Raw genomic sequence first — 14,664 nt, forward strand, 5'->3', positions numbered from 1 at the left:
TGACTGATGTGCATGTCTTTAATTCTTTATCAAGGTTGTTCATAATTTTATTCCAGTTACAGATGTACATTTGCCTTTTGTGTTTCTGCTGGCATGTGACGTTTTTATAGGCTATTATATTTTGTCTCATACACACCACATGTACAGGGTGGGGAAGCAAAATTTACAATATTTTGAGGCAGGGATTGAAAGACGGTGTATGACCAATTAGTTTATTGAAAGTCATGAGAATGTATTTGCTACAAGAAAATGTACATAATAGAAAATGTTTTTATTCTGTGTCCTCCTTCTTTCTCAATAACTGCCTTCACACGCTTCCTGAAACTTGCGCAAGTGTTCCTCAAATATTCGGGTGACAACTTCTCCCATTCTTTTCATAATTTAATGTTATTTTTTGCACTAAAACAAAGACAAAAATTTGAAGTTGTCATTATTTATAGGCATAGTGTAATATTATTTTTACACATCAAACTGAGAAGAAAATATGGAGTCATTCTTTTTTGTCGGTTTTTATGCTGTTATTATTTGACTGTAGATCATATTGGTCTGTATGAGGAACCTGAACTAAAATGAGTTCCACAGCCTTGACTGTGGAATTTTTGCATTTTATGAATTCATCCCAGGGGCCGGATTGGAACCTTTGGCGGGACACATTTGGCCCCTGGGCCGTATGTTTGAGACCCCTGCACTAGAGTAACTTTAATTCTCCAGTGTTCTACCAGCTGCATTTACTGTATTTAAGTTAAGTTTTTGGTGTGTTGGTGTAACAAAAAAATCTAATTATTATCTGTTAAACAAGCAAAGTTGTCAGTGGAACATGTGTAAATAAATATGAGCACAGACATGGTTTCATGCGATGTGTCTTTGGTTGTCATGCACAGTTTCTCAAATCTACAGGCAGTAAAGAGTGAAAGGCAAGGCTTTTCAGGTCCAGTCAAATGAAAATATTTAGAGTACAGATTATTGCACAATTCATGTAAGCAGCTGGATATTAGTCCAGAATCAGTTTGCATTGTTTAGACAAAACAATTCAAATAGAAGAGCGCTAAAGGTGTTAGCATTAAAGAAGACTTTATGTTCAACATGTTTATGGATCCATAGATTTGAGATACTTTGCAAATGCGGCATGAGGGATGGAAAGAGGAGTAGAAATGCAGAATGGACATGTCTTACCATGGCACCAACGCTGTATGTGGCTGCTGGAGTGAATGTGTTGTTGTAGGGGTCGGCAGCATATACTCGTCCATAACTGCAGACAAATATGAGGACACAAGGCAGTGGGTTTCAGTTGAATGTTTACACACTAGACTTTAAATGACAGGCACGAGATCAGGAAGAATGTCCCGAAGCAGCTGGAACACTGTGTTTCCATAAAATGTCAAGTTCATTTGAAGTAAACCAAAAAAAACGGAGAATGCTAATTATTAGTTTTTAATAGGGATGCACCGATACCACTTTTTTCCAGACTGAGTACAAGTACTTAAAATCTTATTCCAGTTGTTAGTTCCTTTTGTAAATGTGCTTTATTGTTGTTGTCATTAGTCTGACCAGAACAAAGTGCTGCTACTGACATTTAATGTGTTGGAATGAGCGTTCCACTAGGGGGCGCCGCTCTGAATTAATCATACTGGACAAATACCACGAAGAAAAGTAAAGTTTTTAGAGAAGCAGAAAGTCAGTAATAATAAACATGGAGACGGCAGAGGTAACACTGTGATACTAATATTGCAGCATTTTCACTGGTAAGGTTTAACAGCTTAGTTTCAGCGGGTAGAGAAAAGAGAAATGAGCCATAAGTTTCGTTTTCACTTCCGCTGGTGGCGGTCCGCACCGCTCCGTACCCCCGGCCCTGCCCTGGGTAGTTATAAATCTGTCAGTAGTTTTTCTCTAACTCACACAGTCGCTCTTTGAACAGATCCTCTACCTCCACGGTTCCTGCTGGTATTTTCCATCTCAGTACACATCCGCCAGCACCTGGAAAACGGATGGAATGTACGCAGAGGATGGACAGAACGCTGCGTCTGTTTCTGTCTGTGTCTGTAACGTTACTTACAGTCAGCGTTACTTTTATCACCGTCATTTATTTGGTTAAATCTCCACACTCTTCACACTCCACACACATTATTTCTCCTCCTCGTACCTGCTGCACTGAACTGTGAATGTCACATGGCCGTGATGGGTATTGGTGCATTTGTATCAGATTACTTTTACGAGTACGAATACGAGTACACACACTGAATATCAGAGCCGATGCCCGATACTGGTATCGGATCGGTGCAACCCTAGTTTTTACATAAACTAGCTAGGAGCAACTAAACTAGACAATGTAGGCTCCATCCAGATGACAACGCTCATGGTATTTTTCTTTTGCAGATTGTAAAAGTTTTGCGTCCATACACATATCGTTTCAAGAAATATCTGTGTTCAGGTGGAAATGAGAAAACCGGGTTAAAACGGTGTAATACGTATGCCACACCTATATGTGGTGCTGTACACAAACACAGACAGAGCGTAGGATTCACTAAAATTATGGAAGAATGCACTGAGCATGTGCATGAGGCTACGTCTGGGGTTTTCTTCTTCTGGTCACATGGTACTATAGTGTCATCATTTCCATAAAGCGGTGTTCTGCCTGTCCATACGGCAACGTGGGACCTGTTCTTCAAAAATACTGTTTCAGGGCACCGACAATGCTGGTGTCAAATTATACTTTTGCAGACTGACATAATTTTGTTGTCGTGTGTGCGAGGCATAATGTTGACTGGGGGTGGGGTCTAATCCGACCCGTGGGATAAATTTGTGAAATGTGAAAATTTCACTTAAGATACTAACAATCGTTTTAGTTCAGGAGCCAAATTTAGCACATTTCAGTATCAAATGGGTCAGATGCTATCATAATAACCTATAAATAATAACTGCGATTTTTTCTTTTAGTGTAAAAAAAAAAAAAAAAAGTAAAATTACATGAAAGTGTTCACATTTACAAACTATCCTTCACAAAAAATGTGAATAACCTGAAATGTCCTCAGAGAAGTAAGAGCAATTTTTATAATATTATGTGTGTTTCTAAATGTTTTTGTATTTGTAGATCCACTGTGATCTGTAATGTTGTAATGCACATGCGTAAGTGATAAACTGAGGTATAAGATTGTTCAAATTGCACTTATTTTTCTTAATAAATTTTTTGTTTCTTCATGGTTCTACATGTTATTCACATTTTTTAAAGGATAGTTTGTAGATATAAACATTTCTTTGATGTAATTTTACTTTCTTCTACTCAAAACCATAGTGAAAAGTTTGGAGTTGACATTTTTTTTTCTTATATATTATTATTACCCCGCTCTCTGATAAGAGATATTGTTTGTATTGTTTTCGGTTCGGTTTGTTTGTTTCTTTATTTGTTAGTTAACAATCTAGCAGCAAAACTATTGGTTGAATTCACACCAAGTTGGGTTTATAGATTACCAGTGACCCAGAATAGATGTCATTACATTTTGGGAAAAACAGGTCAAAGTTCCAATTTTTTATGAATTTTTAAATCATTTTTTCCCCCATTTACTTATAATGAGCGAAATTTCTAATGTCTATAAAAACGTCAATTTTGTTTTAATTTACTTCAAACTTGACACATATATAGAGACAACTGATGTGACATCAGCACACACACAGAAATGATGACATCAGCTGGATCGAGCTACAATACCTGTGAGGGGCGGGGTTTGTTGTGCTTGGAACCACTTGTTATGTGATTATTTTTGTGGTCCGGCCCACTTCAGATCATATTGTGACCCCTGAACTAAAATGAGTTTGACACCCCTGTTCTAGGTCATGGCTGTCCCCAAAACTAGGTGAGCCATACGGGGAATGAACCCGCAACCTTGTTGTCATCGGCAGGGTGTGATTTGTTGGGGGGGGATTAACCCCACCTCTGGTTTTCACATCCCTACTTCTGCTCAATGAATTTCATCCTCGGGGCCGGCGGGCGGGCGGGCGGGGGGCGGACCACAACCAACCAAAGTAAATAACAGCAGGTTGTGACAGTTTTCTTCCTCCCATATCCTACATTATTGGCACTAAGGTTGACCTGAACCCAACTGTCGGCAGTCTCAGAATTTGTGAACGTCCCCATGCACTGTGACGCCATAAAGGGGGGGTAAATGTGATAAATTCATGGGCCCAGTATTTGTGTGTCCAGTGGAAACAGGTTAGAAGTTGTGAAAATTTTGTGCAAGAGCCGCTGTATAATAGAGGAATAGAACCCGGGAGATGGACGTTGAAAATACATGAAGTTTCACTTTTGTTTCATGCCAGCATTTGTTACGTTAGTTATGGACTGCACCCACATGTATATAACTGCACCCCCCCCCCCCCCCCCAAATCACACCCTGGGCAACCCTAGTGTGGACATCTGTAGTCACGCCCACTTTCACCTCGGCATTCCATTCCATTTGAAGCAGCCATCGGCTTTTGGTTCGGTCGAAGCCTTTATTTGACTGTTAACTGAGTTTCACCACTGACTGGAAATAAGAATAAAAGAATTTGAAGAAAACTATTGTTGTTTGGTATCGGTATTGGTTACGAGAAGCAAGAAGTTATCAATTATCGTATCGGATGCCAAAAAAAATATCGTGCATACCTAATTAAAAGTTTATACAGTTGCAGAAAAAATTGTTAGACCATCAAAAGTCATCAAAAACAATGGTCATGCAATCAAGTACTAACTCCTGTGTGTGACAAAAAAAAAAAAAAAAAACATCCCCTCCCTCTGGTTTTTTGACAAATCACACCCTGGTCATCGGCTGCTGTTCACACACTGTCAGTGACGAGGATCTGTGATTAAATAGTGTGTTGTTGATTCTTTTAAATGAACAAACATATGACTAATGAAAGAACTGAGAATGCATGTGTTTATTCTGGGGTGAAAGAGACGGCTGCAGCGTTGAGTCCTGTCAGCTTACCAGGAATAAACACTAACCACACACCCCCCACACACTCCCCTTCCTGTCCTCACCGAGTCATGATAAGGGCCAATCAGAGGCCAAGGCTTGGGCTCATAATTGAGCTGATTTGCATAGAGGCCCAGTGGTTGAAGCGATTAGAAGTTAATCCAGATTAGTTTTGGACATTGCTATTCACCATGTGGCCCCCCAACACCCACACTCAGCCCAGCACTGCATTTGACCTATCTTATCTCACAGTGCAGAGCCACAACCCACCATTTGTGTGTGTGAGAGTGACAGTGTGTATGTGAGAGAGTGTGTAAGCTGCAAATATAACACAAATTCAAATGCAATTTGTGTCAAATGCATTTTAAAAGTGACCCTGAGGTGAAAAGATAAATATGGCAACAACATTTTGAACAGTTTTACAGAAGGTGGGTGGTGGGTTTGAACACGCTGAATATTTTGTGAGGAATTAAAAAAAAAAAAAAAAAAAAAAAAAAGATTTTCCAAAATTGCCCACAGTCTGCACCTATTTTACATTATTTCCCTTCAACCACTTAAAGTACTGCAGTCTGATGATGTAATACCCACCTTATCAGTTTGCACAGTAATACCCTCATTTCCAATTTTGCAGGGATTTCAATGTGAAACAAAGTGTGTTGGACTTAAAGGGGAAGTTTGACATTTTAGGAAATATTCTAAATTGTTTTGTTCTATAGTAGGATGCACAGATAGACAGGAGTGGCATTTTATACATTATGTCAGAATCCACATTTAGTAATCTAGAGGAAGGAAAATGGAGTGGAGCAGAGTGTGGGAGCAGGTTCACTTTGGTGGTTTAGCACATATATTATATGTATTATATTAGGGTGACCATATTTGGATTTCCAAAAAATGAGGATACTAAGCTCTGCCTTGAGATCCTTGAGGACACACTATGTAAGTACTGTAGTGTTGTGTGTGATGCACCTATAACCCAGGAGAAAATATTTCAGTTAAACAGGCTGCTTGGAATTATCTTATATTATTTTAGCTGTAGAAGTGTCATCAAAGCTGCTGTGTGGATGTACCTCCGTCCTTTACTTTCAAGATCTGGAAAGATCAGGTTTGCATTACTGTGTGTTTTTGGTAGAAGAACAGACAAAAACAAAAAAACAGAGCTGAATTTTTTCTAGGTTTTCGCTGAATTGTTGATCCATTTGCTTCACCGACTTTAAATTGTGTTTTCTTTTTTTGTTTTGTTTTTGGCAATGTCTACTGCCACTGTACTGCAGCACAAAATATGGGTTTGTCTACTCCCACAGACAAATCAAATGTTATCATTTGTACCAGAGCCAATCATGGATACTGTTCCATGAACTCATTTACCTCTTGTTGCCACAGTACTGTGGTCATATATGGCATATACTTCAGTTCATTCTTTTGTGCATTTTGCTGCCACAGTACTGTGGCAATTGATGGAAGAAGCGACAAATTGGTTATAGTATATAGTATAGAATAGGAAATATTGTTCTAAATACTCTGTATGTTGTTTTATGGTGTTCTTTGCTCTGGAGGTTGGAGAAGGTGGGCAGAGCTACATGTCAGATGTGTGCCATGTGACTTCTCAGTTCTGTGTCAGTTCTGTCTATTAAGTGCTGTGGTCCAAATTCTGCACTCTGAACATTGTCCCAATGGCTGATTTATATCATTACATCAATGTCAGATTTACCTACCGGCACGCCCCCCTGCCCCCGTTTGAAAATCTTTAGGAAAAAAACAAAAAACAAACTCTGATCAGGAATTGAACCCATGTCTTCCATGTTACAGTATGATACATTACTGAATGCCTCCTGTGACTCAGATTGACCTACTCACTATCTGATTGCCTTGGTACTTTTTCGGGATGCAAGTTACCAGTCTAGACATGATATAATGAAGGCGCTGATTGGCTCTGTGGTAATAGACAAACCCATATTTTGTGTCACAGTACTGTGTCAATAGCCACTTTGTTTTTTTCTTAATCAATTCAACAATTTCTGTAAAGCCCCATAAGACAACTTTATCGTGATATTGGCCTCTATAAATAAAATAGAATGGAATAGAATAGAATTGAATAAGGCAACTTATCATGTGTGCATTATGGATCGGTTCTACAAATTACACTTGATTTTCTTTAGATATTTCAGGTTCATATTTGTTCAGGTTATTCATATTTAACTGTTAAAGGAGAGTTTGTTAATGTAAATATTTTCATAATTTAATGTTTTGTTGTTGTTTTTTTTACATTATTTATTGACATAATATTTTTTTTCTTCACACTAAACCAAGAAGAAAATTTGGAGTCATTATTTATAGGTTATTATGCTCCAATTTTACTTGAGATCATATTGGTTTGTATGTTGAACTGGAACTAAAACTAGTTTAACACCTTTGACTCGATATAATTGCAGTTTATTTTTTGCACTTTGCAAATTCATACTGTGGGGCTGATTGGAACCCTTGACCCCTATGTTTGCCATCTCTGCTATACAGCTAATGGGCGTGGTCAAGAGTGTCACAGATGGACCGCCCACTACTTTTTGATTCAGAACTTTTGAACCAGACAAGTTTAAGACAAATATTACACATAATTGTACAGGTCTAAATACCATCTTAAACAGACTCAAAGGGCAAAATTTAGTTTCAAATATTGTTAAATGAAAAATATCAAAAACTACTGCGTCACAGATGGACAAAAAATTAACGTCTATTTTTTGCAAGAATTACAAAGTTCCTCTGACATTTTCATCCTCAAATGTATTCAGTGTGTAACTTAAACCCTCTATTTTACAACCGAGTAATTGGTTATAGAGGAAAAAATATTATATCATACCTAAATAGAAAGAGTTTTGACAAATGGCAGCATCATGGATGGACAACGAAAGTAAATATCAAGTAAATATCAAGTAAAACATTTTTTATTTCAATTATCAATATCATATACATTTGGTTTTTTTTTTTAACAATATTTTCAACATACAAATAATATTAACATTATATTCAAATGTATTGTGTATAGATATATGCATTTATTAATTTCAAACCCTGTGTGTTTAGAATATGACATAAATAATATAATAGTCAAATATCAATGTATTTGGAATAAATTTTGTTTATTTATGAGAGTTTATAAAATGAACCCTGAATGACAGCACTAAACTGTCACTTTACAAACATTCACACTCATAAAACTCCTCAAATTTTTTTCTCATTTCAAAATACATTTTCCTGAAAATATAAGTAATTGCCTACCCAAAAATATAAGTCTGATGTAGATTACTGTAATTTAATTTTTTTGACCAGATGTTTACCTTCCCTTGACTTCACTCTAATGTTCCTGCTAATGTTCCTGCTAATGTTCCTGCTAATGTCTCATTATATCACTGGAAAGCCCACAGTATTTTCTTCCAGTGGGATTTGGAACTTTTCTGATTTATGCGAACAGTGAAAGTGATGGACAATGAAATTGTGCTTGTGCCGATACATGAAGAGTTAAATAAATAAAGAGTATTTCCTATGAAAAAAAATGCAAACCGGACATTTTCGCTAATTTATAAAATACGCCCAGACGCTCTGGTCGGGACGTGAGAGGAGGATACATCCAAGTAAATGAGGACATTTGGTCACCTTAATATTCCACACATATATGGAGGAGGTTAGCTTTGTACAGCGTCTGTTTAATGCCAGTAGCTCAGAGTTAATGGACACATCTGTTCTGTTGCCTCGTAGTTCTGCTTTTTCCAAGGCTCTTCTCAATTTCTGATTTTTTTATACCTCTGAGACCCTCGATTGTGAATCAGTGTGAACTTGGTGTATCAGCTTAAAGGATGTGTCAGTTTCCCAAAATATACAAGGAGGCTGGCTAGAGGACATCCTTTTGATTGGACCCCTGACCAGTCAAAAGGTGTGATACATATCTATACGAAGGAAAGTGGACTTTCAAAATAAAAGCTGTCCCCAATCTTAAATAGAATTTGTTTAAAATGAGCAAATATGCAGCCAAACATGTGTTAATTTATATATATATACACACACACATACACAAAACATCCATACTTCAACTACTGACATGTTATACTATGTTGAGTTAAATATGATAAATAATATGAAAATATTGAGTTAAATATTAATCATGAGTTTCTTATGATCTGGAATAAATAAAATACAGCAGCACATTGTACCAAAAGCACAGACAGATGATGCAGCTGTTCAGTGTCAGATTTCACTGACGTCTTTTATAATGAAACACAGGATGTCTCCTTTCTGTGTGTGTGTGTGTGTGTGTGTGTGTGTGTGTGTGTGTGAGGTTCAATCAAACCATAAGGCAGTTTAATATTTATTATATTATTTTTTATTTCTTTTGATCCAGTCTGTGTATTTATTGTGATAGACCTCTTTCTTTTGTCTTTGTCGTCATTTCACTTAGACTCTCAGTTTAGTTTTGCTTAATTTTGCTCATATTTATTTTGACATTGAACAAACTTTTTTTTTGTTTTATCATTAGTTGTTTGAAGGTTCTGTCTCTAGATTTCATTTTGATAAGTGACACATTCTCTCCATACAGAATTATTTGAAACAACAAATAACTGTCTTTTAAATTGTTCTTGTCAGTTTACACAGATTACACCCACTGTCTGAATCGTGATTTAATGTCATGGCATGACAAAGCATTTTTAAACATGTCGTGGGTAAATAAAAGCAAGATGGGTGAACTGTATGTATGAACATACATGTGAAGATGACAAGTGACATTAATTGATCCAAGGGACTGGATTTTTCATATATGATGCTGACAGGAAGCGAACGGATAGACTGTTTTGTGGAGAAGGGGTGGGATTAAATAAATTATACTTCCTCCCACTCCTTTTCAAATATGCAAATGAAGTCATACGTTGTTTTCATGTATATGAACAGGTTTTTGTTTTTTATTTGTTTTGTTTTCTCATAATCTGTTTCATCCTAAATAGGATTACTTTGTTTTGTTACATATTTGAAATAAACTAAACTAGCATGAATAAATGACTAACTGTATGATTAAATAAAGTAGGACCCATGTCCCTGTAGTTCACCAGTATGTTCTATCAAGAATCTATCCCCAGTTGAATGTGTGAGGTTGTCAGGTTCTGTGGTCTGGATGCAGAAGATCAATCTCCCAGCAGAAGTGGGAGGTACTTTCACTGGAAGAGAACTCAACTAATTCAATCAAAGTCCATATATGGCTTCTATCAGTGCTCAATCAATCAAACTTTTATTTATATACAGGGTGAGTCAGAAAAAATGCTCTTTTCATTTAAAGAAATTGTACCACTGAAATGGAAATGCTTATTTTTCTTTTGATCATACAGTCATATTGATGTGGTTATTGAGCATGTCTGGCGATTGAATCATTGATTTATGGCATAGCATAACAGAGGGAATGTCCATTGTTTATTGTGCACCGAAATATCTGCCAACACAGTTTATGCCACCGTGAATGAAATTGAAATTTTCAACCATTACAGCATGTTTACTCGCCATCAAAATGTTTTGTCTCAACGAAGTCATCCGGCACGACCTTCAACCTGGCTACCATTCAGATTGATGCAAATCTGTGCTCGTTGTCGCATCTCTAACACAGTTCTTCTCGCCATTCGTGTTCGTCGTAGGGCTTGGATTTCAGCCGTGATGCGATTTCGGAGTTCCTGAAGAGTTTGTGGAACAGTCTGATACACACGGTTTTTAAGATACCCCCACCAGAAAAAATCAAGGGGGGTCAAGTCCGGGGATCTAGGTGGCCACTCTCTCTCCTGACCCAAACAGACAACTCGATGAGGAAATAATACCTGCAATCGCTGTGGTCTTGCCATGATGAAAACTCCCTGGGCACTGTCATGTAGGCCTATGTCCTGAGTGTGAAAGCAAAGCCCCGACTCCTGTAATTGTTGTCAATTTCAAGTTTGTTCACTGTGGCATACATTGTGTTGGCAGGTATTTCAGTGCCCAATAAACAATGGACCTTCTCTCTCTTATGCAATGCAATAAATCTATGACTACATCACCAGACATGCTCAATAACCACATCAATATGACTGTATGGTCAAAAGAAAAATCAGTGTTTCTGTTTTAGCAGTACAATTTCTGTAAATGGAAAGAGCGTTTTTTCTGACTCACCCTGTAGTGCCAAATCCTAACAAAAGTTATCTGATGACACTTTACATACAGAGCCGGTCAAAACTAGACCAACAGTAACAAGAAAAGCACTCGGAGAGCGCAGACCTCCGCCAAGGCCGATCAGTGGGGCCCCCCCGTGGGCCGAGCCAATCAGAGGCAGAGTAGGGCGGGTCATGCCGAAGAAACTATCGCTAACTAGCAACGGGCACCTCTGGAACCTGACTGGACACCTCAGGTGCCAGTGCCACCCCAGGTGGTTATACAGTTCACTGCTCATCTCTTTGAAAGATGCATGATTATTGGAAATGCGAACACAAAAGGCAGAATAAACATCTTTCAAATGAGTGACACATATTGAGAGAACCTACTTTCTGAGGTAAGTTTTAAGATGGTTTAAGAATGAGTCACTGTTTTAAAATACTGGACAAATGACTGCACATTTAGAGAAGAAGAGATGTCACCGATCGTTAAACAGTGAGTGGTATGAAATGTGGAATCCATTTCCATTCATGCAGCTGCTTGTGTCCAGTAAAACCTACAAACTCCTGATCAAGCCAGGATAATTTTATAATAGTGAGCAAATACTACTTACGGATTTCTGGGTAAAGTAAATAGAGTAGTCTTATATGTCACTGTTTCTAAAATGGTGTTTTCTGGTCCTAAAAAAAAAAAAGAACCCAAAAATTTAGAGTATACCACGTCTCCAGGGACCACTACACCACTGCTTGCAGCTGTTTTTTCTAACTGAGACGCATTGGGTCATTGTAATGTATCTGGGCCTTGTTGGCCACCGTACTATCAGGCTAAACAGGTCAAACTGTAGGTGCATGTGGGCAGTAATCAGTGAATGTTCATCATGTGCTTCCATGAGCAGGTGTGCATGAGCGCCCCCTTGCATTTGGACTGAGTCACATGAACGGGGCTGCTGTTGGAAAGCAGCTGTTGGACCCCCCCCCCCCCGTGCCACCCTTGTTGCTCTAACACGACCCACATGGTGTCAGCCTGGCCCTGCACAGATGGCCACGTCAACAACACACACGTACACACACACACACGGGTGCACACACACAGGTACACACACACAAGTACACACCAGGCCGGTCCTCACTTCACTGCAGACCATCTTTGATCACACACCAAACCATGACACTGTAATGCACATGTGCACACGTGACTCCAAGGTCCGTTATGTGTGCACATGGAAATAAGCATGTCTCATCTAGGAAACTGTTACCTCAGGGTTGTGTTTGCCCTGATTAATGTAAGTAGGCTTCTGTTTTCTGTTTCACAAATGAGTGTAGGAGCCAAATAAAAGCTGAAGGTAAAGCCCAGGTCAGACCAAAGATCTAAAATGAGATGAGCTGCAGCTAGCACCTGTTTACAGCGGTACCAGGATCTGTGCTCTGAACTGGGTTTAGCATGGTTTAGTGAGTAAAATATCACCTGTACGAAGGTTTACGCTTTTAAAGGTGCCCTGCCACACAAAACCATTCTTACTTGTATTTTTTTTTTAACCCTTTCATGCATAGTGGTCACTCCAGTGGACAGTTGTTCTCCAGCTGTTCTCTTGTATATTCATGGGTTTTGTTGGTTTAGTTCCATATCAGCTGACTCAGTGGATGCTCATGCATCATCCCATACACTGACATTCAGACCATTACTGTCACTTTGCTGTTCTTAATAAAACTGATCTGCACTAACATGTTTGAGTGTAAAACACTTGTTTTTGTTAGACACAAAGGTTTTTTTTACATGTTATCTCCATGAAATGAGTAATAACTAGCATAAGAATATGTTTAAATGTGAGAAAACATCAGATTAGCAGCATTAAAAATATTTTTTATTTCATTGTTTTCATATCACTTTCTTACAGAAGAGGATTAGGGCCACTGGAAAATAAAAAAAAGGTGTAATATATATTTTTTTATTATAATTCTGAAAAAACTCTGAATTCGCACTTTTTCTTTTTTTCCCAGAATTCTGACTTTAATCTCAGAATTCTTACTTTTTTTCCCCCAGAATTCTGACTTTCATCTCAGAATTCTGAAAATTTTCTCAGAATTCTGACTTATTTTTATTCAGAATTCTGACTTTTTCCTCAGAATTCTGACTTTCATCTCAGAATTCTGACTTTAAACTCAGAATTCTGACGTTAATCTCAGAATTCTAACTTCTTTCTCTGAATTCTGACTTTTTTTCTCAGAATTCTGACTTTTTTTCTCAGAATTCTGACTTTAATTTCAGAATTGTGACTATTTTTTCTCATAATAATATTAAGAAATACATATTGGACCCTACTTTATTGTATTTTTTTCCAGTGGCCCTAATTCTATTCCATACTTTATAATACTGGGTTTTGAACACACGTTTCTTTACATCAAAAATTAAATGCATGGATATTGTTGTAACTCCATTAAAAAAAAAAAAAAAAAAAAATCAATCACATTGTTTTTTTCATGCCTAAGGGGGAATAAAAACACTCAAGAAAAAAAATCTTGTCTAAAGGTTCTCATAAGTCATGCATGAAAGGGTTAAATATGTTCGGCCCATAGGTGTTTGTGTTATGTAGTACATTTGAAAACGAACCTCTACCTCCTCTGTCTGCTGTTGACACTGAAAAAAATAAGCAGCAAAATCAGGCCAATCAGAGAGTGTTAATGCCTGAGCTCATTACTGTTCATGAGGCCACGCCCACAGAATTAGTCTACCTCTTTGACAGTTTTCCTATACAACAAGCTGGTAAAGGTGGCGGTAAACATGACAAATTCATGGGGTCCAGTAGTGGGGGGGGCCCAGTGGATACAGGTTAGAAGTTGTGAAAATTCCATGTAAGGTCCACCATAGAAGCCGGGAGTCTGACGTTCAAAACATGTTAAGTTTCATTTTCAGTTTCCACCACTTCCTCTACTTGTTGTGCAGGATAAAGGATACTGAAAAGCCAGGCTCTCATTGGTTTGCTGTTAACCAATCAGACTCAAGCAGGTTAGCATGTTGAATATTCATGAAAACTGGTGCAAATCGAGCTGAATCTTCCAGCAGGTTTTCCATACCACGTTAGAATGGATGGAAACTTGGTAACTAAGGTATTTTTAACACAAAAAATGTTACAGAGTCCATGGTAGAACTTCAGACATTACCACAAAAGTAATGAAATACGTGTGGCAGGGCACCTTTAACATTCAGTCTTTTCATGTTACCCTAACACTAAGAATAGAATAGAATAGAATAGAATCTATATTATAAAAGCCAAGTGGCATCTGAGTGTGTGTGTGTGTGTGTGTCTCAGGACTCACACTAAATCCGTAACAGAGCTGACTGTTGCAGTTTGTCATACTTATGTATTTTTGGTCAAGGAACAGACTAGTGAAAACGGCAGGTTGATAGGACCGATATTTTGGGAGATATTAGTAATTTTTGGAATACAATAGCCTTACAATCACATTGCTATGGCCAGAACACTTTGGTGGTGACTGCTGGACAAATGCGGTACAACATACACAAATACACAGCAGCATAAAAACTACCACATCTAGAACCTGTGGATCAACAC

At 37.9% G+C, this 14,664-nt stretch overlaps 1 protein-coding gene across 6 annotated transcripts in view; it reads right to left on the bottom strand.

Moving 5' to 3' along the window:
- rbfox1 (RNA binding fox-1 homolog 1) overlaps positions 1-14,664 on the bottom strand; it is a 268,652-nt gene that overhangs the window by 15,108 nt on the left and 238,880 nt on the right. For all 6 annotated transcript variants that reach the window (XR_003936026.1, XM_030140969.1, XM_030140968.1 and 3 more), the window contains one exon: positions 1,174-1,249. Coding sequence is in view for 5 of the 6 variants with exons in the window: in XM_030140969.1 (XP_029996829.1) it covers positions 1,174-1,249 (76 nt within the window). In the remaining variant the exon portion in view is untranslated. The remainder of the gene's footprint in view (positions 1-1,173; positions 1,250-14,664) is intronic.

The sequence above is a fragment of the Sphaeramia orbicularis genome, chromosome 8 (genome assembly GCF_902148855.1).
Source record: "Sphaeramia orbicularis chromosome 8, fSphaOr1.1, whole genome shotgun sequence".
NCBI classification, from domain to species: Eukaryota; Metazoa; Chordata; class Actinopteri; order Kurtiformes; family Apogonidae; genus Sphaeramia; species Sphaeramia orbicularis.